Here is a 26,992-nt window from a genome sequence, read left to right on the forward strand (position 1 = left end):
TGCCTCGCTATGAGGTTTATGCCCATTGATATCACGTTTTCATCCATGAATTTTAATGTGAAATTTCGTTACTTGGTATCTCCAAGGTTTACTGGAAATCATGTCCTAATAGGGTGTCGCGAAAAAAAATGATGATAATAAAAAAAAAGGTTTGTCAAAAATTCAGATTGTGCAAATTTTGTTTACGAGTTCATTGTTCCTCTCTTCCCATTTCTGCATTGTCTCATATGCATAATGTTTTCAAAATTTTGTTTTTCATACTCATGGCGTTCACTTTGGTTTTCATTTCTTTCGAAATCTTTTTTCGTATTTTCTTTGTAAATAATTTATTTTCTGTTGAGCCCGGTTTTCCTTTTATTTCGTTCAGATTAGAAATTTTGTTTAGACTGAAATCAAAGAAAAACCATAAAAATATTTTTTTCATTTCATTCATTGGAGCAGAATTACAGTAAGGTCGGAGATATTTTTGAACAAAGACATCAATTTAAATACACTCATACGATCTTAACATTTAATAAAAATGCATAAAAAAGAGAAAAAAACAGATATAACAGAAAAGGTGCAAAGTCACAATTAAAAAAAAACAGCAAAAAAAAAGAAAAAACAAAAAAAAAGAGGCAAATAAAACAAAAGCAAATAAAAGATTGTTCAGGGTTCGATCACTAGTGATCGTTAATATTACAAACCATGAAAATAAGTAAAAGAGGAAATTTTAGCGAAAGTATTCCCGAGCTGGTTGCGGTGGTCTGAGGGAGAGCTCCGTCGAGGGAGCTCTGGTCCGGAATGTGAGAAGCATGGGTGGAGCGATTTGTCGTCCGTCCCTATCGTCGTCAATGATGATCGGAACCGGGAACAAGTTCAGCAGCCTCGGCGCCCTCATGATCACCCAGTCGTTTTCTTTCCAAAAAAAAAAACAAAAAAATTGTCAATAATAAGATGAGGAGAAAATTTTCAAAAAAAAAGAAAAAGATGGAGGTGATCAGGATACTTACCATACATGTATAGCGGCAGTTGTGAAAACTGAGTGCCAGTAGGGTCTATCTCCGCTTGCCAGCGCCTGACCCGATTGCCGTGGTTGTTAAACCAGCAGTGCACATTGTATTCAGTAGCGTCTGCGAAAACTCTTAGTCGAGACGCAATCTCGACAACTTGGGCTCTGCTGGGATGTGTGACCCCGTAATTGTAGATATGGGTCATCATTTTGACCTGATCTTCAGTAGGTCTCCACCGCTGACTGGTGTACCTCTCCATCTCCATCTCGTTCATCTTTCCTCTCTAAGTTTTCTGAAACAAAAAAAAATATGAAAATAAAAAGAACAAAAAACAAAACAGAAGCATAAAACAAAAAAAAAAAAAGTATTTTCAGTGTTTTCTTTTTTCGTTTTTATTTCCTTTTAGTTTGTTTTGTCCAGTTGGTCTTTGTTATTTCAGTGTCCGGTCTCGGATCTGTTTCACGGTCCTCGCAAAGGTTCCTAAACGGATCTATGTCCTTTTATCCTTGTCCATATTGTCCATGTCCGGTTCATCATTTAAATTTATCTTTTTAAGTTTTCTGATTTTATGGGGTACGTGGCGTTGTTCTACCCGATTGTCTCTGCCATACCTTCAAACGAAGGGAGATGAACGTCTGGTTTCCAGCCTATATACCCCTTAAGTTTAAGACAGTTGTGTTTTTAAGTGTTTTAAGTTTTTTTTAAATTAAAAAAAAGAGAAAAAGAGAAAAGAGGACTCAGAAAGAAATGCAGAGAAGGGCAAGATGGAAATAAAAGCAGACAAAGCGGAAGGCAGAAGAAAATAAAGAGCTTGCAGAAAGGAAAGTACGAAAAGAAAAAACATAAAGGGGAGAGGGGAAGTAAAGCAAGAATGAAAAGCGAAAGCATAAAAGAAAAGCAGAAGCAAGAAGCTAAAGAGTAAAGAGCAAGAGCAGAAAGCGTGAAGGAAAGAAAAGCAAAGAAAACGTAAAAAGAGAGACAAGAAGAGCAAGAGAAGGAAAGATCAGAAGAGCAGAAAGCTTAAGAGAGGAAAGGCAGGAAAGGAAGAGGATTTAGAGCTCAGAAGACTTACCTGGAAGTGGAAGGGCTTATAAAAGCTTGTCGCAGCACTGGGACGCCTCCGACAGCACACGGGGGCAGAGGCTCCTAGCAGATCCAGACGCTCAAAGAGGAAGTGAGAAAGAGAAGGATAGACAGAGAGTAAGATCAGAAAATGTCGCCCAACGCGGAGGAGTTCTCGACTTATAGCCAAGCAAATCCACTGTGGCTACAGTTCCGGTCGCTGCAACCGTCTGGTGTCGGTCTGATCTTTCTGAGTCTCAACAAAAAAAAAAAAAAATTTAAAATCTGAAACGGGTAGGGTTTTGTTGGGTCGATCCGGCCCAATTCAATACTTCTTGGATGACCCGATTTCACAAAAAATAATAAAACAAAAATAAAAAATATGATAAATAGAAAATTTTCAAAAAAAATAATAATTGGATTGATGTAAAATTTGAAGTGTTCAAAATTGTTTTTCATTTGCATGACAAAGGACATTTTTCAGGTTCATTGGGCCTCATTACCATGTTAGCTTTCTTTGAACCCAATTCTTTCTGAAATATAAATTTGAGTGAAGAATTATTTTGGCATGTTTGTAATTTTACATCACACCATTTTGTTTGTTTTTTATTCCTTATTCTTCTACATTTTGAATAAATCTCAGATTGAGAGGGAATAGTGCTCGAGCCCATTAGGCCCAATGGCCTTCGTGGTTTTCTCTCGAGTCTACTTCTTTTGAAAATGTGTCAAAAATACTTTGTTTTCACATTTTTGCTGTTGAATGATGTTTTGTGCATTTGTTCAAATTATCTTGTGTGATTTTCTTTGAATTTGCAAAAAAAAAAAAAAAAAAAAAAAAAAAATCTGAGAATGAAAGATGAACAGTTTTTGAGCCCATTCGGCCCTTTTGTCATATATGGTTTCTCTTGAACTGGTGCATCTGAATTTCTGAAAAAATACATGATTATGCAGATTTTGTGTTTTCAATTCATAATTTCTCTTTTCATTTGTGTGAACAAGTATTTGTGCAAAAAAATAAAAATAAAGGAATTCAGATCCTTGTCTGAAGATTTTGTCATGGTTGTAACAAGAATTGTGTTGGACTCATTGAGTCTGGTGGTGTTGCAAAATTTTCTTTAGTTCAATCTTGTGAAATCTTCTCATAACAAAAAAAATGATTTTCTTTTAGCTTGTTCCATAAACTTTGAAAAACAAAAAAAAAATGTGTGTTTTCTTTGTCATCTTCTTGTGACAAGTTCACACGGCTCAGGTCATCTGATCCATTGGGTCAATGTGCCTGGTAAGTCCAACTTCCTTCTTTGTTACTTCTCCTCAGGGCTGATCCGATCTGGATTTTCCTGTGTCAGAAAGTTGAAAAAAAAAAACATTTTTCAAACGTTTTTTCTAAATCATATTTTCTCATATCATTTCCTGCATTGCTCACCAAGCCTAGTTTCTGCACTGATTCCCAAGCCTTTATTTCCTACACTGGCCCCTTAAGCCCAGCTCACACTGGCCCCCTAAGCCCAGCTCACACTGGCCCCCTAAGCCCAGCTCACACTGGCCCTCTAAGCCCAGTTCTCACACTGGCCCTCTAAGCCCAGTTCTCACACTGGCCCCCTAAGCCCAGCTCACACTGGCCCATAAAAGTCCAGTTCCTACACTGGCCCCTTAAGCCCAGCTCACACTGGCCCCCTAAGCCCAGCTCACACTGGCCCCCTAAGCCCAGCTCACACTGGCCCTCTAAGCCCAGTTCTCACACTGGCCCTCTAAGCCCAGTTCTCACACTGGCCCCCTAAGCCCAGCTCACACTGGCCCTCTAAGCCCAGTTCTCACACTGGCCCCCAAGCCCAGTTTTCACACTGGCCCCCTAAGCCCAGCTCACACTGGCCCCCTAAGCCCAGCTCTCACTGGCCCCAAAAGCCCAGTTTTCACACTGGCCCCCAAGCCCAGTTTCCATACTGGCCCATTAAGCCCAGTCTTCACACTGGCGAATATTTTTCAAATCACAAGTTTCAAAAACTCTCAAAATTCAAAAGCCCAGCTCACACTGGCCCGTAAGCCCAGCTCACACTGGCCCCCTAAGCCCAGTTCTCACACGGGCCCCCTAAGCCCAACTCACACTGGCCCCCTAAGCCCAGCTCGCACTGGCCCCCCGAGCCCAGCTCACACTGGCCCCCAAGCCCAGTTTTCACACTGGCCACCATACGTAATTTTCTCTTAAAAAAAAAAAAAAAAAAAAAAAAAAACATGTTTTTCAACTAGTATCATCATTTTCATTTTACTTTTCTTCATGCATAAAAAAAAAAATATGCGAAAGCTTGAGTCATTTGTTTTCAATGCAAATCATCCATTTTATGAGATTAAAAAAAAATGTAATGGATGTCATAATCTCCTGGAGTCAAATGATCAAATCACATATTCTTAAGAGGTATTTGTGTGTGCATTGCTTGGAATCATCGTCTTTCAGCCTTCATTAAACCAAAATTGACCCAATCATGTTCTTGAGCCCAATTGATAAACACCTAGTTTTACACTGGGGCAGATTTTCCTTTACCTTCACTAGCGTTCATTTGGGAGATTCCTGAATCCGTTAGGACAAAACAAAAACAAGAAAAAAAAATGAATAAAAAAAATGACTCTATTAAGATCAGTTAGTCTTTGTCTCCTAATTAATCTTTTGAAAATAAGGCAATCAAAATTTGAAATGATGTGTGGCCATCCTTCTTCATCCAAAAAAAAATAATACATCCTTTGATACCCAATTTGAGCCAATAAGAAATTTCTTTTCAAAATTTTACCCAAGCAAGGGTTACCATCACAGTAGAAGTCGACTCAAATTGCAAAGGAACACGCTTAGTGATCAAATGAAAAATTTTTTTTTTCAAAAAGTGAAGAAAAAAAAAAAACACAAAGAATCACAAAGTGATGGTGAACAAAGAGTGAAATTTGTAAATTAGCAAGGAAAGTCAACACTGTTGACAAATGACTGATACAAAGTGCAGATGGTAACTCTTGTTTCAAATTACCCACAAAAATTTATTTGAGCCTTTATATCCTTTCTTTCAACACCCTTTAGCCCAAGCCACATTACAAGCCCAATAAAAGTCCACACAGATTGAATGATGGTTGTTTAATTTTTTCATGAAGCTTAATTTCGAGACAAGACAAAAATGACGCACAATGCAGTCGAAAAAAAAATAAAAAATATATGTCCTCGGATGAAGGGAACTCCCTTTTGATTAAGATTTTACAAAGGAAAATCAAACCGTTTGGGGCAATCTTTTCAAGCCAACCCTTTCCATATCCATCATAAATTCCTGAGCACATTCTAATCCAATTCAAACTCTTCCCTCGGATCCCAAAATTGGGGCAACTTTGTTTGTCTCAGATTTGTTACATCTGTATTCAGTTCGTACCAAGACCGGGACATCCCTTGTTGGGCCTCTCAGATTTGTCCGTACTGAAATTCATGGATCTACCCTCAAAACAGGGGCAGACACTTTGGGGCTTTGTATGATTTTGAGTCCGTCTTATCATTCGTAAACCCAAAATGGGGGGGGGCAACCTTTTGTTGAACCTCGATTAATTGACTCATACCCAAAACCAAGGCAACTTTTTGACTTTCAAATGTTTCGACCCATTCAGAGTATTGAGCAACTTTGTTAAATCTCAAAAATTTTCATCTGAACATTCAAAGCTCATACAAAGACTGGGGCATCCCTTGTTGGGCCTTGCATGATCTTGGTTCGCCCCGAACTTCAAAAATCCATCACAACCAAATTTGGGGCAATTTGCAAATCCCACATGATATTCTCACTCCCTGATTCATGACTTGTTCCCTCACAATTCACGGATGCATTTATACATGGAAATACTTTTACCATGCTCCAAACTGGGGCAGCTTCTGGGTATTTACTACTTCACAATGGCCTTTGTAGCCGTTTTAAGGAGTAAGAGGCCCAAGTAACCATCCCGGTACTCTCCAAATCCTTCCAATCATCCTCCACATATTTTAACCAACCCCTGATATCAAGCATGTACACACTAGTATCTCGTCAGGAAATGTGTAGCACACAAGCTTCATTTTGCACAGTTAACTTTAGGATCGGACATCCATTGAAAGAAATTGGAAGTCTGGATCGTCGTAAATTGGATGATTTCAAAGGAAACAAATTGACTCTCAAAAAAAAAAAAAATGTCATAGGTTCATAATCTTCCAATACATCATGTACATATTTTCGTCAACCTTGAATTTGCCTCCATGTATATTCATCAATTTTCCTTCTTTCAAAGAAAAAAATCAACATTCATCAAACTTTTCTTCTCCAAATTTCAAAATTTTCATCAACCAAGTTTCTCTTGCATATCAAGATTCCATATACTTGTACAAAAATGCAACACCTTGTTTTTTAATTTCAAAATTTTCAAAAAAAAAAAAAAAAATCAAAAAAAAAAAATCAAAAAAAAAAAAATCAAAAAAATCAAAACCAAAAAAATCTTCTCAAAATTTCAACCAATTCCAATTTTCAAATTCAAAGCAATCAAACATTTGTCTCTGCCTTTTTTATTTCGGCCATCTGCTAGATAATGGTCGAAAGCACCTTTTCTTTTGTTTTTATCTCGGCCATCTGCTAGATAATGGTCGAAAGGACTTTTGGATCCTGGTGTCTCGGCCCTCTGTAAGACAATGGTCGAGCCCAATTTTGCTTTTTGTCACTGGTGTCTCGGCCCTCTGTAAGACAATGGTCGAGCCCAATTTTGCTTTTTGTCATTGGTATCTCGGCCCTCTGTAAGACAATGGTCGAGCCCAATTTTAATTTCTGTCATTGGTATCTCGGCCCTCTGTAAGACAATGGTCGAGCCCATTTTTTACTTTTTCAAACGACCCTCTGCATGGCAATGGTCAAACCGATCAATTTCAATTTTCTCATTCATTTAATCCAGTTCATTTTATTTATGCAATCAAAAAAAAAAAAAAAAAAAAAAAAAAGAAGCTTTGTTCTTTCCTCGTTCAGTTCATCTGTATCGTTGGTACACCTTCCACGAGGTTGTCACACTTCATTTCTCTCAGCTTTGCTTGTTTGTTTTATTCTCTGTTTGTTTCTCCTTTATCTTGAAACCCAGACAAAATTAGTATTTCTATCTTTACTTATCTTTTACTTTGATAATATGAAAACATTGTTTGTCATATGATCTAGTAAAATCTAAGTAAAGAGGGGCAGCTGTCAACACCCAATTTTGTCCGGGTACGTTAAATAAAAAAAATGTGTTAGAATTTGTATCTTTATCTCTTTATTGCCTTTTTATTTTATCTTCATTTTTAGTTTATTTTCATACAAAAAAAAAATCAAATAAAAAAGTAATAAATCTTTTCTGTTTTAAATTTAATTTTATCTTTATTTCATCTTTTATTTTCTTTTTTGTTTTTAATTAACTTTATTTTACTTTAGTTTCATTTTTATAAAATCAAAAAAATTATGTATATACGAAATACAAAAAAAAATACATAAAGTAGAAAAGTAAAAAAAAAAGGGAATATAAAAATGAAAAAAGGAGGGATGACCGACAATGGCTTTCCAGTCTTTGGATGGCACATGTTTCCCTCCACGGCAGCCACTTGCATTGTGCTTTCCACCTCCCCATGGCAGCCTGGTTGCTTCCCACGCTATCTTTAGATGCATGCACTCCAAGTGGTGGCAGCCATTATGCCAGTTCAGTACCCATACGCTACAGAGCAATGGCGAAAGCACACAGCTAACGCGTAGGAACCATACAGCTAACCCATGCTTGGTGCAGTCTTCACGTGGGAAGCAAGCACCAAAAGGATGCCATATTCTTCATGGGATGCAGAATTTTGGTCAGCACATGGGGAGAATATCTGGTGCGATTCCACTTCTGAAAAGAGGTCGCAGTGGGAATATTATTTTCTCCCTTTTCTTTTTCATTCCCATCACTAACTCCTGATACGGGGAATAGGGACCAAAAAAAAAAACATCACAGGACCGGCCATATCTTTTTCACCATCCATACACCATCTGGAACACCCGAAAACTCCTTTCGGCCGTACCCATTATTACCCCACAACCATCTCCGGCGCCCATATCCCGACCACCATCTTCACCCTTACCCTGCGGTCAGCATCTTCATCCTCACCCAGATCACCATCATTTCTAATATCTGAGAGACCGCTACAACACTCTATATTCAGAGGGTGGAGAGGATCTGGAGGAACAAGGGGCATCACTCCAAAAGCTGGGGAGGGGCACCTTATCGAAGAAGGAAGGCCAGTCACGAGGAAGGAGAAGACATCGGACACACGGGATTAGCAAAGAGTGAACCAAGCTTCAAGAGGTTAGTAATGTTTCCCACTCCTTGTTCTACTGAGTTTGGTTACTTGTCTTTGAATATGTTGGTTACGTTGCCTCTGAACGTTGTCTCTCTGCCATGTTGTTGCTAAGTTTGCATGGTTTGAGTTTGCATGTATTGTTGTTAAATAGATGTGTTATGAATATTTGTATATGTCTGTTCTTACTGCACCCACGGCTATGAGGGCCAACGTCCATCTTCAACCTCACTGCCATCATTCTTCAGCCGCCACTGTCATCCAAGTCACCGCCGCACTATCACCTTGCCTCACTACTCCCAGCCACTGCACTGACTCCACCCTTCTCTCCTCTTATCTGTAACCATCCCAACCATTTTACCCCATTCATTCCTAACCTCTCAACACAGGACCCATCATTTCTCCTCTCCTACTTCATTCACTGGCCACCCCTCGACACGTCACTCCGTCGTCCAAACACCCATGAATTCACCCATCTTCAACCATAATATATCATCCACTACAACTATCATCGTTCAAAAATGCCATTGATGCCTTCATCCACTCTTCAGATATTCCATTCACTCTCACATCACACTCTCCAAAACTAATTCCCTCTATCACGCACATCACAGAAAACCATCTTCTTCCTCTGATTCCTTTGCGTCATCGGCACCCACCATCATTATCCTTTCCGTCCTCAACGTTCACCTCTGACCACTGTGAACCACCGAACCTACAAGAAAAAATCACAGAACCAGTACTGCACCTGTCACAACCTCCAACTACCGTCATCTTCAAACCACGGACCACCACCCCAAGCTCTTCTCCATCTTCATTGCGACATCCTCAGCCGTTTTGGTTGCCATGGACCTCTATTCTTCTCCCCATTTTCACTGGTCATCATCAACCTCCCAAAGCACCTCACGGCCAAATACCCATCCCCCATATTCACACTCACTGTCCATAAATAAACGCACGTTAAGCCTTTTTTCGAACGTTCGTCATCTATCTCCTCACCGAACGTCCGTCCGGCCACTTCTTGGACAGACCGTTTGGTGACCATCACCCCGACGAACGCTCGTCCTCAACGAGCGCTCATCATTCAGCTCGTATCCCAGCGTCCGTTCGTCACCCCAACGAACGCTCGTCCCTAAACGAGCGCTCGTCATTCAGCCAGTTTCCCAGCGTCCGTTCGTCCCCTCTTGGACGAACCATTTGGTGATCTTTCCCCAACGAACGTTCGTCCCCAAACGAACGCTCGTCCTCAACGAACGCTCGTCCCCAACGAGCGCTCGTCATTCACCTCATTTCTCAGCATCCGTCCTTCATCGCCCAACGAACGCTCGTCCCAACGAGCGCTCGTCATTTCACTCCTTTTCCAGCGTACGTTCGTCAAATCCCAACGAACGTTCGTCCCCAACGAACGCTCGTCCCCAACGAGCGCTCATCATTCAGCCCAATTTCCCAACGAACGCTCGCCCAAACGAGCGTTCGTCATCTACCTCTCACCCAAGTGTCCGTCCCTAATTTTCCAATGAACGCTCGTCTTCCCAATGGACGTTCGTCCTCAGCGGATCTCAACAATTTTCCAATGAACGCTCGTCTTCCCAATGAACGTTCGTCCTCAGCGGATCTCCAACTTTTTTTTAATGAACGTTCGTCTTCCCTAACGAACGTTCGACTCCTTGTACAATAACCATCACCCCTTTATTTTATTTATGTTTAGTAACTTGTTTATTTTGTTTTTGTATAAAAAATTATAAAATTGTAAATAATAAAAAATATATATAAAACGTTAAAAAAAACATTTAATGTAATAAATCGGTATGAGTACTCGTGCGATCGTACGCATCAGCCTAGTACTCATTGCCCAAATATAAAATGAATAAAAAGCCGTGTGAGTGCTCGTGCGATCGTACGCATCAGCCTAGTACTCATTACGCAAAACAATAAAAAGAGAAAGCCGTGTGAGTGCTCGTGCGATCGTACGCATCAGCCTAGTACTCATTACGCAAAACAATAAAAGAGAAAGCTGTGTGAGTGCTCGTGCGGTCGTACGCATCAGCCTAGTACTCATTACGCAAAACAATAAAAAGAGAAAGCCGTGTGAGTGCTCGTGCGATCGTACGCATCAGCCTAGTACTCATTACGCAAAACAATAAAAAGAGAAAGCCGTGTGAGTGCTCGTGCGATCGTACGCATCAGCCTAGTACTCATTACGCAAAAAAAATATAAATATTACAACAAAAATACCAAAAAATATAAAAGTCTTCAAAAACCAAAAACATCAACATTTTCAAACAACAAACAATATCGCCTTGCCAGAACTACGTGATCCTTGATTCTCCATCAAAAGTGGAGATACGTAGGAGCAAGGCCAGTCCTTGTCAGGCTCACTTTCCCAAAAATCCAAATCATTTTCCAAACAAATTTTCAAACAATTCTCAAACAAATTTCTCAACAGTTTCTAAAAGAACTACGTAACCCTGATTTCTCACATGAGAATACGTAGGAGCAAGGTCAATCCTTGTCGGGCCCAAAAAGCTAAAAAATATTGTTTGTTTCTTTCGAGTTTTATTTTAAGGGAAAGTTAAACACTTTGAAAACCACATCCACATTCGCACATTTAGTTAAAGGTACTGCCTTAGGGCAGGCGTTGTAGGGTGCTAATACCTTCCCTACACGTAACCGACTCCCGAACCAAGAATCTGGTTCAATTTGACCATGCCTTATCATTTTATGGTTTTTCCGTAGTTTTCCAGAATAAACTATGGTGGCGACTCCAAAATCTCTTTATTTTTCAAATATTTATTCTTCTTTTTATTGGATCGTCGTCCCGTCGCGATTCCGGTTGCGACACCTTGTATAAGTATGTCTTTAATTGGTGTTAATGATGTTTTGGTGAAATGGTGTGTTAAAATAGAATGACTTAGTTTTCAACACCAAGAGGGGGTGAATTGGTGAAACACAAAAACAATGTTTTTTTTAAATCTTTTTCGCAAAGTAGATGTCTTTAAAAGCTTTCTTGAAACGTAAGGAAAAGGACTTTGTAGTGCAGCGAAATATAATCGAATGCGTGAAAAATAAAGTCGATTGAATGTAACAGAGTAGGGATAGAAAGATCAAACCCTGAGTTTCTATATTGGTTCGGCCAAGCCTACATCCAGTGTCCTCCCACCACAAGAAGCAAATGCACTATAATGATCAAGGTTTTTACAACAAGGCTTTTATAGAGACCTCCACGTCAAAAATATAAAACACCTCTCTAACCCTCTAATCAAAATATAGGCATACAACAAAAAGACCAGCAGCAAGAATCCCCTCTTCTACTATCTACACCCTTTGAGAAACCCCTCAAAGTCAAGAACATCGCACGCTCTTCTTCCTGTAATCACAACAGGGAATCAACCCAATCTTCAATAGATTGTCAACTATGATCTTTCAGTAAACACCTCTCTGTGCAGATTTGATCGGCTCTTTCAAAGCACAACAATCTTGCTCTTCAAGAAATCACAAGAGATGATCACCACGATCTTCTTCTTTGATTCTTGGAGCTTTTCCACGTTCTGTAAGATAACACTAATTTGTAATGAATATGAAAATGTTAGAATTGAAGAGAGTTCTTACAGAATTCAATTTTGCGTCTATTTATAGTTTTTCACAATTCTGACGCTCTCAAGTCGACTTAACTACTAATACAGTCGAATACAACACTTCAGTCAAAGCAATTAACAACAATAAATGCAGTTAATTGAATGTACAATTAATGCAGTCGAATCACAATAAATGCTTGGTCAACATATTTAAAAATATAGCCGTTGTAACATTTAATTCAAGCATTAACAGAATTTCAAAACTGTAACAGACTTAGTCGAATGCAGGTTGCATGTAATCGACTATACAACAGAGTTAAACAAAGTTTTGAAAAACTTTCTCTTCAAAAATTCTCACAGCATACTTTGAAAAAGTTTGTGCAAAGCCACGAGTTTTAATCGACTTACTTCATAATGAAGTCGACTTAAAACTGTTGTTTTGCCACATATTATAAGTTCAACAAAAGTTCTTGTGGTTTTCCTTCTATAAAACACCAGACATGCATTCACCAATAAAATCAATTATATAGCATAGTGAAATGCAATGTATCAACACAATCATGTCCTCAATGCTTTAAACAGATTTGCACAATGATTAAAACATATAACATGTAAGCAATAGAACATGTAACACATAAACACATGTGTTATTAATTATGTGTTGTCATCATAAAAAACCAGAAACTCTGAGATTGTAGGTTCAGTTAAACCAGTGCTCCCCCTATCAACAATCTCAACATGGTGGTGTTATATTTGGTTGGATTATTCAATGGAATTGCATTTGTAGAATTTTGGATCATTTTTGGATAAAAGGGGTGGTGTTGGTAGTTGACTTTTGGAAGAAATGGTAAAATGGAATAAACGGGAACTTGGGATCTATGGTAGTGTCATTTGGCACTGGTTTCGATGATGATTGAACATGTAGATGGTCTAGATTTGTATAGTAGATGATATGTTGTGTTTTTCATGGATTTTTGGTGTATTTTGAGGTTTTATGTAGTGAATTTTAGAAATAGAAGGTTTTAGGTAAAATTGAGAGTTTGGGGTTTGCTTTTGAGTCAATTTAGACTTGTTTAGACTCCCTAAGTTGCTTGATCAAGAGTAAGAATTAGTAGAATTGAGTTTTGATCCATAAAGTAAACATTGAGTTGATTTTAAGTAGAAATTCCATAGTAGAAGATGTCAATACTGGTTTAGATTGGATTATATATGTATAGACAGGATGGTTGTAGCTTTGATTACCATTTAGAAGTGTTAGAAGTTGGTGGAAGTGAATGGGAGAGGATAGGTGAGGTTTGGTGGTGTTAATTTTGCAGATTTGAAGTGCTATTGAATTATGTAAAGGCACTAAGGGAGCAAACTGCTCGTTGGGTGAGTAAATAAGGGTTCGGGCAGTGAGTTTCAGGGACTGGGTGAGCTTCCCTAACTGGTCTATGGAATTCTTTGTTTCGCTCTCACTGGGCGAGTGAATTGGTTCATTGGGCGAGTTTTGTAGGGTGTTTGGGTTATAGTTACAGGGGTTGAACGAGCCAGCTCGATGGGTTGTGAGAGCTCACTGGTTTTTCTCTCATTGGGCGAGTGAAGACTACTTATTGGGCGAGTAACTCTATATTTCCTTGGTTATTTTAATTGTTTTTCTCCATTGTGTTTAATTTGTTATGATTGAAAGATGTGATGACATATGAATGATGGTTATAAGGATTTTAAGGAGAAGTCCTTTAAATGGTTATGTGTGTAAGTATATGTATTGATATAGGAAATTAGTAATTAGAGCTTACATTGACGATCTCAATAATCTCTAGTCTCAGGAAGAGAATGATGGTTATGTGGTGAAGAGTAGCAGGAGGTCCCTAGTCTATTGGTTAATTGTTTGGCCATAAATGCTTGAAAGGATTAACCTTGGAGTGTAGTGATTTGTTAATGAGAATATTGTTGTTGTTCCACCTCAAAATCAGACTCTCTATAGTTCCATATTAATACATGAATTCAGATGGTCAATATAGAGTTAGATGATGAAATGTGTGTGAATATTGTTTGATGATTGATAGTTTAATTATTAAATAATGTTTATGTGTGTTCTTGGATAAACTAGCTTACCATTTTCTCTGTGTTTGTGCTTGTTCATTTCTTGGGTTGCAATGATCATCTTAATGATGTAAGCAGAACAAAGGACTAGTCTTAGCTATCTCTGAATCAAATGTTAGAAGGCGGGAACAGAACAAAGAGCTAGTATTAGCTTTCTTAATTTGTTGATATTAGGAATATAATATCTTCACACTTAACATTTTTTTATACTTATTCTATATATTTATCTTATCCTTTATCATCTATTTCTTTTTATAAATTTAAAAGTATAATTTTTTTATTAATCATCCTTAAAAGTGTACTATTTCTCTAATACTATAGATAATGTATTCAAGAACAACTCTTCATAAGACTTTTTTTATGTTTCTATTTGTTTATTTATTTATATGTTGATTTATTTAATAATGTAAATCAACTTGAGTTTGGGTAGTTTTGAAGATGAATCAAGGTGTACAAATAACGTAGTTATTAGCTGTTGAGTAACTTGGTTTACAAAGTTACTTCAAATTTGACTTTTTTTTATCATTAATGTTCACGTCAAGCTAACATTTTCTTGGTTATGACATCATTATCGTGAATCATAATAATTTATAATTCGTTTTCTTTCTAAAAAAAAACTTAGGATCAACAAAATGTGTTAAACATGACAGGTCCATTTAGTACTAATTTGATTTAGAGGATTGACCATTATAGTTCCTTCTAATTCATCTTTTTCTTGTTTGATGATATTTCTTAGTTAAAAATTAAGATTAAAAAGTTAAAGGGTTATTTTTATATTATACTTTTTAAGGATACAAAAAATGTAATAATATAATAACCTAAAATCATTATAAATAGGTTAAGTATTCTCATATATTTTTAGAGAGAATAGATAATACCATTACATAATGTGTTTCTTTCTTAAGAAGAATCTTTGAAACCGATAAACACTATTGCTTTAAGGATAACAATATTATACATAAATAATTATAAATGATTTAAGTGTTCTCATATTTTTACATATTATGTGGATTAGTTGTTTTCTTCCTTCGATAAGATTAACAATATAAAATTCATTATAAATAATATCACTGTTCTTGATTATTTTCATAATAGACATAATATTTTTTATGTTTAATGTTGTTTAACTCTTTTGTAAGAAGATTTGTTATAGATTTTTACATATGAATTTGATCTAGTCCCAATACTTTTTGTTATTATTTTTTTTAATATTTTCCATACGATAACAAATAATTATGTTAATTTAGATAAGAAGTAAAAATACATAAGTTTTAAAAGTATAAAACTATTATAAATTAAGTTATAATTATTAATTATTTAATAAAAATATTAAAAAAATACTTAAATAATATTAAGATAATTAAATGTGTTTTTGAATATATATATATATATATATATATATATATATATATATATATATTTTGAAAACTTGAAAAATATATTTTTATTAAATATTAATGTTATTGAAAAAAGACGTAGTGGAAATATATAAATATATTATTTCAAATAGTAAAATTAAATATTAAGTAATATGCCGGCATAGTTTAGTGTAGTGGGTCATCAACCGACCCTTTATATATATATATATACTAACACTGTAGGTTTTTTTTTTCAGTTGGTACATTTTAGCAAGGTGAAAAATAAATGAATAAAGTAAGAGTAATAAATTGTGGTGTGGCAGGTTAATGTGTGTGGTTGAGAGAGAAAATGAAAATCAAAGATAAACAAATTAAATAAGTGAGGAAAATAGATTAGGGTTAAGGTAGGTGAGTGTTTCTGATTTTTTTCAGTTGAGGTTATGGTAGGATGACAGAGAATGTTAGATTGAGAGAGATGAAAAAGATAGTGATGAAAGAGATAGAGTTGAAAGAGACGAGGAAAAGGTGAGTAAAGATTTGATGTTTTTTTTTAGTTTTAAAAATAAAAATTATTTAAAATACTCTTAATCTTATAACTTAAAACTTATAATATATAAAAGTAGTTTTGTCTATTAAAATAAAACTTATAATATATGAAAGTAGTTTTGTCTATTAAAACTCGATAGATTTATTAGAATGTATCAACTGAACAAAAAATTACATAAATCTCATTATATATATATATATGAATAATAAAATGAAATCAGAAATTAGCAAAAAGTAAGAATAAATTTAATAAGGAACATTATTTTTACGTATCTCAGTGGCAAATTATTATTTCTAAATTAGCAATATTGTAAGTTGAAGGAAATTTGTTGCATTATTAAAGCAACAGTGGTGAATAAGATCGAAGTACGATTAAAAATGATGAGAAAACTTTTCAAAACAATAATAATAAAGATAATAATGATAATATTTATAGATTGAATGGTGTGAATTGTGAAGTATGGCAGCATTAACATTATTATTTACTCAATCATGGCATCTTCTCAGTAAAAGAAAAGGTAAAAAGAAAAGTCAAAAAGTTGAACTGTAGAAAGAGTTCAACCAAACGGAACCTGCAAAAAGGCTTACATTTGCACATGGACCATGCAGATTCCCAGAATAAAAAACTTAATCCCTTTAAGGTACACTTTTCTAAAATTAAATAAAAATACTATCGATAAAGTTTGTCCTAAGAAATAATGACAAAATATAATAAAGTAAAAGATTAAATATTTTTATTCATATTTTAGATGAAAATTAAAATTAATCTTTTTTCTAATTTTAGTTTAATTTAGTTTTTTAATTTTAGGAATATACAGATTTAGGTTTTTCTAATCAAAATTTTATTAAGTTTATTTGAAGTTTTAACATATATCTAATAATATATTTGAGTGATTTATTGTTGATATTTTTTTAATATTAATTAAAAAAATATATTTAAAATTTTAAATAAATTTAATAAAATTTAGTTAAAATAACATGTAATTTTAAATATAAAAGTTAGAAAACTAATTTTAATTTTTATTAAAAGAAAAAAATATATTTAATCCTAAAATAAAAAAACAAATGTCATGTTTTATGTCTTTAAATTTTTATGATGTCATATTTTAGGAAATGTACATCATTAGATTTAGATTTTTTAAAGAGAGTAATTGAAAAGATTCAATGGACAAAATATAAATAAAATTATATAAGATAGCATGACGGTATTCTTCCTTAGTTAGTGTATAAGTCTTTTCAGGTGTTTAACTTGGGTTGTTCATTATATAAGGTATTGAATATTTCATATTCAATATAGATATAATTAATTTAAAGTGCATAAATAGATCAATCTTAATTAATAACTTAATTTCAACTTTTAACTATTTTCCCTAATTAATATATATTTATTAGTCTGTCTGCATAATGATTTTGGTCTTAGGATTAAAAGTTTAATATATTTAAACTTCAAAATTAGGTTATGAGATAGTCTAAGAAATTCTAATTTTATTTCATCTTACCTAACCCACTACTTCTTATAATTGCATAACACTTTTTTGTTTTTTTCCTATAAATATAACTTCTCATTTAAATGTTTTTAACTTAAACATCTTTTAAATTTTTGCTAGAATATATATAAAATTAAAACAAAAGTTAAGATAATTTTAAATTTAAATTATGTTTAAAGTCTAATTAAGGAAGAAAAGTATGTGATTACATAATAAGTTTAAATTTGAATAATGTATCTATATGTGGATATAATGTAAACTATTTATAAAGAAATAACTCTTCAAGAGCAATTTTAGAACTGGTTTTTGTGAAAAAAAATTGTATTTGACCTGATTTAAAGAAATTCAACATAAATTTGAACAGGGTTTGATTGGATAAACCGATAACAGATAAATAAAATTGAATAAAATAAATAATTATAGTTAAGTTTGAATAACGGATTAAAATTTTATGGATATTTGTTACAATTTAGTAATAAATTATATAAAATCATAATTGAACCATAATAAAAACATCTAATCCGCTATCCGTTATATATCTTTTTAAAATATATCTGTCGATTTTTTTAAATTTTAGATATTAAAAAAATATTTGATAAATTTTAAAATAAAATATAAATAATAAAATATAATATAAATTAAATTAAATATAAACTAAAATTTAATTTTAATTAAATTTAATCCAATAAAATATAAATTTAATTTAATTTAATATAATATAAATTAATTTTTTATTTTAATTTTTTAATAATAAATACTCATATATATAAATAATATAATTCGATATATTTATGAATAAATATCAAAATACTACTATCCACTGTTTACATTAATAAATATCAATATAGGAAATTATCCATCACAATTTTTACCTATTAATATAAATAATATAATTATGTTCTGACGGCATAAATTGATAGTACTGTTACAGAAGTTGGATGGTACAAAATAATAATTGGTGGAATTAGTGACTGCACGCAATGCAATGCAGAGCAACACGCACACAAGCAACACAACAGCTCAGAGATGCAGATTCTCTTACTTTACACTCTTTCATTATTTATTTCAACAACATTTTTACACCTTTCTTTTTAAAACTTAAAATATCCCAAATCATCCTCTCTTTCAATAAAGGAATCTATTTTTAAAGTTTCAAAGTTTCTTAAAAATTCGATAATTATACTTTCTGAAATAGACTTCAATTTTTAAATTATTTTTGACATAAATTTTAAATTGATTTTTCCAAAAATAACATTTTTATCACATCGTACTTTATAATCAAATGATAATTTGTGAATATTTTTAGTATGCTAGTATTTCTCTCCATACTCTATAGTATGGGGGAGAGTTTCTGAATCATATATATGTAGTAAAATTTTCTTCCGACACAAGAACAACATGTCAAATCTTATTAATGGAGAAATTTTGACAATTGTTTCTTGCCAGACCTGAATTTCCAGAAAGTAATAGTAAAAAGTTGAAAAACATTGTGCATCCTTGTCTCCTTTCTGTTCATTCAATTTAGTTAAAATTCACTATTATTATTTTCTTATGCTAATTACAAATATCTTATAGGTTAGTCATATTAAAATTCTATAATTGGTGCTTTAAAAATGAAAACAATGATGGTAATATATGTCTCCCTTTAGATGTGTTAATGGGGTATGTCTGACATTTTAAAAGGAGGTATCTTCATCTCAGCCAACAAAAAATAAAATAAAAAAGACAAAGCCATGGGGCTATGTGGAGTAGCAGCATGATTCCTATGAAGAACAAATAAAAGAATTTGTACATGAAAATGAAATGATTAGGTAACAGTAAAGAAAAACTGCAGAGAGAGAAACTCAGTTTTTTTTTTCTCATCTATTTATTATTATTATTATTATTTATTTCCGGCAATGAACCTCGCAGCCTTTTCCCTCTGTCATCATCATTCTTCTTATAATTCATAAAACTTTTAATCTCTACCTGTCTTCTTCACTACACACCATTCGTCCATTTTCATTTTTTCTACCTTTTCTTTCTTACCCATTTCATTTTTTTCACCAAATTTGAAACTTTCTTGCTTTTCAACCACACCCATCTTCTCCTTTTCGTTGATTCAGACTTTATGCTTTGCCTCTTCATAGGTTCTTAGTCCTGAGTTTTCAAACCACTAACTGGTATATTGATTTGTTCTGTGGTTTTCTCATCTGTGCATTGATGTGTTTGTGTTGCTTAGAAAAACTGTGGGAATTTGAGTCAGTGAATAATTTATTTAGCTCAGCAATGTTTATTGACCAAAGTTGTGGCCTTGTGGGACTTGTCGGGTTCATGCAATTTCTCAGAACCTGCAATTGAGTTTCTCTGATTGAATTTTTATGAGTGAGCTCTGGAGATAAAACTGTTTTGAGTCATTGGGGATGCTTGTACGACTCGAATGCTTATCTGTCTTTTGGATCAGCATGAAAGCAGTTTTCACATTTTTCAGACTTGTCCTTTTCACTCGATTCTTCAAACAATTAATTGTTTTGGACAACGCTGAAAGATATTAATCTGAATGCTTTACCCAGACTAAATTTCTTTCATTGATTGATTTCCACTTTTCATGCTAATTTTTCCTTACATAGGGTACAATTATTACTATCTAAAAGGCCCAAAGATAGCCGATTAATGATCCTTCATTCTGAATGCAGAAGTTCAGTGGTTGAATATGTGTGCTCATATTATCTGAATTGGCATGAAAGCTTACATGTTCTGATATTAACCAGGATTGTTGACTTGTTATCACATTTCAGAGTCCTCATTACTATACATCTGCCTTTTCTTTTCTATATATAGATTGGTTCATATTTCATATATCTTTTTTCTTTTTTGGCTTTAAATGAAATCTTATACTTATGTTTAGATGCTATGATCTTCGATGGTTGTTCTATAATTGCTGAATTTCCTTAAACTGGTATCTGATGAAGATATGGCATTGTAGGGTGCAAACTACGAAGAGTTTAATGAAGTAAGATATGGAAGATGAAATTGAGGACATGGGAGTCTTTTGGTAGACTCTATTTGTATGGGAGGCTTATTACACTTCTTTGAATTCAATCAGGGGAGGATGGCCAAGAAAGTCCTTGCTCGGAAGAGACATCATGGTGGTAGGTGTTGTTCGTTGTATTTATGAAAAACTTCACTCATGCTAAGAATAACCGTCTTAGGTTTATGCCCTGGCATATTCCACTGAGGGAAGGCACACTATAAGGAAGATCGATTGTGCACTAGTTTCTTATGATTCATTCTTGCAAGTGGAGGACTGCCAATAACTAATTCGCCAGTCAAATTTCTATTTTTACAATATTAGAAATGTTATTGATATGATGAAACAGTTGGAAAGTAACATGTAGCCTTTCTCAATTCCCAATGTGCAGGTTATATATTCGTTAGATAATTCCAATTAATGCAAATTGGTTTTGAGATGAAATATAATTGTAAATGCTGATTACTTTGTTATTTGGAGATATTCATGAATACTTGAAAGTTGCCTTTTTTTAGAATTTGGTGGCTTATTGTGTTATTATGTTGTGTCATGTAGGCCTCGAAGCTCCTCGAAATAGTCTAGATCTGCAAGTACAAACCCCTCAGCACTACTGCCCACAAGGAGAATTATCAGTATATTCCCTATCTCTATTCTGTGTCCTTGTTAACAATGACCTTTCCGATTTAAGTTTTGAGAATGACCCCTCAATGGTTTCATGAATTTGATTGATTTTCCCTTCATTTAATTGACTGATTGAATAATGTGGAGCATAGTTCTGATTTTGTCATACCACTCTTCATCGTACTTTTTAATCTAATACGTGGTGGTAAACTCAAAATGTTGCATTTTCCACTCCCATCTATAGAGCAGCAAAGTTAACTTCATCTATTTCTCTCTGTCTTTTCTCATCCTTCCTTCACTTAGTCTCTTATTTGAATTTCCAGTGCAATTATCAAGTGGAAGAAGAGGGCAGGCCTGAGAATAATCGTTATTCAAACGTGGGTTCAATGAAAAAACTGATCAATGAAGAGCTATCCAAACAATCAAGCACCAGGCAAAATGCGCCAAGCCTTGTGGCAAGGTTGATGGGGATAGATACGATGCCATTAGACACTAAATATGTTGTCCCATCAGATAAGAGAATGAGTGAAAACGTGGGGAAGAAGTCTTCAGAGAAAGGATTGAGTCGAAGGGGTTCAGTTAGTTGGGGTTCTTCTAACTTTAATTCTTCGAGCCAGATGGATTTTGAGTCATTATACGAAGACATGGATGTTGATGACAACGATGATGGGTGGAACAAGAGTTTTGGAGAACCAAGGCGGCGGGATCATCCTCAGGAAGAGGAACTACAGAAATTCAAGAAAGAGTTTGAAGCATATCAAGCAGCAAGGTTTCAAGAGTGTTCGAAGGTTGCTGAAATTGATAGTGTTCCTAAACGGTTGCTAGCTCAAGAAAACTCGAACAAAGAAAAGGTGATTCATAGTGATTTAGTTTTACAAAGAGCAGCAGCAGGGAAATCTGCAGATCTTGATAGCCATTCATTCAAAACACCACCACCTGAAAGTTATGGTTCAGAATATCGTGGTGACATGATGGAGTTAGTCCCAGCTACTCAAAGGAAAACCTTTCCTCCTAGGAGCAGAACATTAAGTAGAGACTTTGAGGAGTCCTTAATGATGAAATCCTGCAACAGATTAGACACGTCTGCTTCTCCCACCAGGATAGTTATCTTGAAGCCTGGTCCTGAGAGCATTAGCAACCATGAAGAGAATTGGACCATTTCAACAGGAACTATACAAGGGAGAAATAGTATAGAAGATTTTCTTGAAGAGGTGAAAGAGCGTTTGAAATGTGAACTGCAAGGGAAAATTGTTAAAAAGATTTCTGTGGTTCGAGGGAGTGGAATTGAAACACCTTACAATGAAAAACCATCTGATCCTAAACTAATAGCTCGACATATAGTAAAGCAAGTCAGAGAAAGTGCTACCAGAGATGCTGACACAAATTTACTCCATTCTGAATCAACAGGGTCGTTCAAGAGTGAAATGCAATTCAATGGAGCAACTTCCCCTGAAGTTATCAGCAGAGATACCCGGAAGTTCTTGTCAGATAGGCTAAGAAATGTTGTGAGAAGTGAAGCACGTGCTGGTTTTCCCGAGGGAAAATCAAGGTCACTTGCATTAGATAGTCATAAAGATGGACTACAGCAAGGGGGGGATATTATGAAGTACGCAAGTAACTGGGAAATTTCCAAAGAGGACGTAGAAATACAAACAGGTTCTTTCAGACATGAACTGGATGAAAATATATTTCTGCACAGAGAGTTGTCTCCAAGGAATCTTGTAAGATCCTTGTCTGCTCCTGTATCACGATCAGGAACATCATTTGGGAAGCTTCTTCTGGAGGACCGCCACCTTTTAACTGGTGCTCAGATTCGGAGGAAGCTTGAAGCTGTTGAAACTATGTCCGTTGATGTCAAGAAACGGAAAAAGGATAGATTTAATATTAAGGAACGAGTCTCCAATTTTAAATATAATATTGCTTTAAGAGGGAGGCTTTTTGGCAGAAGGGTTCAATCAACGGTGGAATCACGTGCCAATGAGTATGGTCCCATGGTGAGAGATGTCACAAGTGGACCAACAGTTCTCATGAACTGCGGTGAGCGCCATGTAAGTTTGCCTTATATTTTTCTTACCATTCTCAGTGATGAACTTTGTTTTTCTCTTATTATATTTCATATATAGTTATCTAATCACAGATTTTCTGTTACGTGGTCTTTAGGAAAACTCCACTGAGGTACCTCCGAGTCCTGCATCTGTATGCAGCAGCATTCATGAAGACTTTTGGAGGCGGACTGAATATTTAAGTCCAATATCAACTCCTGATGTGTCTTCAAGAGATGATACAGCTGTGCCACAGGTTTTCAGAGATATCAGCTCTGGTTTGAATGGTATGATATAATTCTAACTTTCATGCATGAGAAATGATATCATAGACTTGATTCATGACAAGATACTTTACTATGGTTTTACTGCATGTGCAATATGAAGTTATATCAACAACAACCTTTATTCTTTTTCAAATGACTAGTGAACTAGGTTGCAAGATCGGAGTTTTGGTTTACATGATCACCTCAGCTTTACATCCTAGTATAAGTTGCTTTAAGGGCCATATAACTTCTATTGTTGCCACCAGTCAAAACTTGGGCTCTTTTTTTTTTTGTTTCTTTTCAAACTTTTTATTTGATTCACCACATGGATCCTTTTGATACATCTTATAAAAACAAAAATTTTTATAAACTGGCTATGTGTTAGGTTCCTGGGTTTGGAACCTAACAAGAACACACTCAAAAGATAGAAATAGTAATGGAAGAATGTGTTTTTCTATCATTCACCGTAAAAGAATCTCTTTACGAGGACTGGGTTTGGGAGCATAACCTCCCTCTAGAAAGCCTAACCTCCCCCCTCAGGATGATAACCCTGTTAGAACTACAAAACAAAACCAATCACACAACTACAATTGTTTATTTGCTATTTATACAACCAATAACCCCGCTCCTCCTAACTGCTAAGGCAGTTAAGGCCGTTAGGCATTTAATGTTTTATTCCTTCTCTCATAAACTCACCATCTCCTAAGAGTATGTGTTAACTGTTTAAGTTGGTTAGTTGTTATAACTACAGGGATGGGGTCAACAAAAGAAGTGAAATTTCTTTGCTTCAGTATGGCAACAATTAGCTTAGTAAAAGACTTTGTTAATGTCATGGAATTTGATTTGAATGTCGTGAATATTATAGACAGATTCAGATATCAGAGGGATCAACCTTTGATTTGATTTGTTTTTGGTGTTGCTGTATAAGAGATGAGAAAAGTGTTCCCGGTATGAAACGTTAGTGCCAGGAAAAATGTATGATTTTTCCTTATACCTATTTTCTCAATGCTAGGTGAATATCATTCCCCCTTTGCTTAGATATCAAGTTCTTTCTAATAGATCTCTTTGCTTGTTAATGATGTGACAGAACTAAGGAGGCAACTCAATCAACTTGAATCAGATGGTCCCGAGGACTTCACTATGAAACATGAGGCCTCTGAGTCTGACTTGGACCAACTAGAGGATCCAGCGGAATCATACATAAGAGACCTACTTGTTGCTTCTGGACTATACTTTGGTTCATGGGATAAGTCTTTATTAAGAGGGGACACATTTGCAAAGCCTATTGGCAACTCAGTTTATGAAGAAGTGGAAGAATCTCGCAGGAAATGGGTCAAGAAAGATGATGAGAGCTGCATCAAGGATCACAATAAGAATAAACCAGGCCACAAAGTTTTGCTTGATCTGTTAAATGAGGCACTTTCAGTTGTTCTCGGACCTCCATTGACATTGTCCAGATTCAGAAAAAAACTAAGTAACTCTTCCATGTTGCTACCTTCTGGAAAGGAACTATTGAACTTAGTGTGGGACATTATCCGTGTTTCTATATATCCTCCATCTGACATATCTACTTATTCACTTGATGATTTGGTGGCTCAACACCTAGGATCCATCCCCTGGTCTGAATTAATAACCGATGAGATCAATATTTTGGAAAGAGATATAGAATGTCTAATAACTGATGATCTGGTTGAAGAACTCACAAAGGATATATGTTCTAAGATGAAGTGAGAAGTAGCATTTTACATTATCATTGTGACAATAAAGAATCCTGCACATGGAGCAAGGTTTATACATGATTACTGAAATTGGAAGATAACCACTTAATTGATATTGATGTGTGTATATATATAGTAGTTGGTGTGAGTGCTTGTTATACAGAGGGCATTGAGTTGCGGTAATACATACTGTACAAGAGTGGCATGAGTTTCTAGGTTTATTTTTTGTTAAGTAGAAAACTGATTGATGGTTGTAGTTATGATATATCTTTTTTAACTTGGGAAATATGTTAGAAGTTATTATTCTTGAGTCAAATACCAATAATGAATTATGTGAAAGGCATCTGCCTCTGCCATGTATCATGAATGAAAGTCAAACGTGATTCAGTTTTGATACAACATGGTAACAGCTCTTTGACATTATTACTAAAAACTTGATAAATTTGTGTGCTATAACGTGCTACATTGAAACAGACTTATCTGGATGTTCAGGCTTGAAAATGTTTAACATGCCACTTTCTTTGTCCTTCTGGCAGACATTCTATATGTGAAAATCCATAGAGTGGATATGCTGCATAATCAACAAAAGTTTTCCATAATTTGCGGATGATTTCATGTTCTAATGCATGTGCCATAAATGTCAAACTATCTTCTTTTTTTAGATTTTATCTATGCAAGACCCAAAACTGAAAAATGAGAAGAGGGGTAATTTCTTGTTGCAGTTGTCTCAAAACGCATGATAATTACTCATTAAGGGTGCATTTCTATCAGATAAGCTATCCCTGTTGAAACAAATAATGCTAAGAATGAAAAGTTTGAATCTTTAATGAACTAATACTTTTTTGATAACTTTCTTGTTGTTGGAAAGTCTTAACAATTGATGATAGATGGCTAAACTTCTCATTTTAATTAGAATAAATTATTTAATGTGACAATTAAACTTAAATATACTTATATTCGTTAAAAAATTTAAGTAAACTTTAAACTAATAATAACTTAAGTTGAAAGGTGGGTTATTAGTTTATTGGTGATGATTCATAGAATCAAATTAGCATTTTTTATGGTTTATCTTGAAGAAATATTTTTTATTTATTTATTATTTTAGTAATTTTAGAACTTTTTGAAATATCAATAATACTTTTATGATGTTTGACAAAAATAATTAATACAGTTGGATTAAAAATTATATTTATTTATTTTTAAAGTTTGGAAATAATAGTCATGTTAAAGTTTGGAATAGATAAAAATTTAATTTCATATCTAATTTTTTTAAGAAACTAAAATATATTTAATCCTAAAATAAGTAATAGTTTTTTTTAAAAAAAAACTAATTGGTTTAGTTGTATAACATATTGTATTTAAAATAACTATAAAATATATCTTATAGGTGAATGTTCTTAACAAAATATATTTCATACGAATTAACGACATTCTTAAAATTAAAATAATAGAAAAATATTAATACAAGGTATTTTTATTTTATTCAAAAAATAAAAAATGTAAACTATTTATCACTTTTAAAAAAACTTATTATTTTTAAAGAATATTATTAGGTACGGTTCAATCATAAACTAAAAGAACATTTTGAATGTCAAAAACTTGTAAAACGTATTAGTTTTGTTGAATGTCTACAATTATAAAAACTTTATTACATGTTTTCTATTTAATTATCATCATTTCATGAATTTTACTAGTTAGGATTTTTTTTCACATTTTACTAATATATTTGTTCATTTTTACATATTTTACCAACAATAAAACGTATAAACACATACAATCATGTGCATAAAGATATAATCATTCTGTATTTCCAGATTACTTAATAGTTAAATATATAACAAGGTATCATACCAACTAGCAAAAAAAGGTTATAAAATTGAAATGAGTTAAAACTTTTCTTTCTGA

At 34.2% G+C, this 26,992-nt stretch overlaps 1 protein-coding gene across 2 annotated transcripts; it reads left to right on the forward strand.

Annotated features, from left to right (window-relative positions):
- Window positions 1-19,317: 19,317 nt before the first annotated feature.
- Window positions 19,318-25,387, forward strand: LOC108335862 (uncharacterized). Of its 2 annotated transcripts, none has more exons than XM_017572047.2 (6): window positions 19,318-19,592; window positions 20,396-20,561; window positions 20,996-21,072; window positions 21,385-23,109; window positions 23,222-23,390; window positions 24,457-25,387. In XM_017572047.2, exons 2-6 carry the CDS (start codon window positions 20,480-20,482, stop codon window positions 25,098-25,100), a joined length of 2,697 nt encoding a protein of 898 aa, XP_017427536.1. In that variant the 5' UTR covers window positions 19,318-19,592; window positions 20,396-20,479; the 3' UTR covers window positions 25,101-25,387. The 2 variants fall into 2 exon arrangements, with proteins under 2 accessions (XP_017427536.1, XP_017427537.1); XM_017572048.2 differs by lacking the exon at window positions 19,318-19,592 and adding an exon at window positions 19,616-20,040.
- Window positions 25,388-26,992: the final 1,605 nt, after the last annotated feature.

Source organism: Vigna angularis, chromosome 10 (assembly GCF_016808095.1).
Source record: "Vigna angularis cultivar LongXiaoDou No.4 chromosome 10, ASM1680809v1, whole genome shotgun sequence".
Classification (NCBI taxonomy): domain Eukaryota; kingdom Viridiplantae; phylum Streptophyta; class Magnoliopsida; order Fabales; family Fabaceae; genus Vigna; species Vigna angularis.

What these genes read in the sequence shown, in the direction of transcription:
- LOC108335862 (XM_017572047.2), top strand. Translation starts at nt 20,480, where the DNA reads ATGGGAGGCTTATTACACTTCTTTGAATTCAATCAGGGGAGGATGGCC. An exon ending in TCGGAAGAGACATCATGGTG is followed by an intron (nt 20,562 to 20,995) that starts GTAGGTGTTGTT and finishes TGTGTCATGTAG; the next exon opens with GCCTCGAAGCTCCTCGAAAT. An exon ending in TATCAGCTCTGGTTTGAATG is followed by an intron (nt 23,391 to 24,456) that starts GTATGATATAAT and finishes ATGATGTGACAG; the next exon opens with AACTAAGGAGGCAACTCAAT.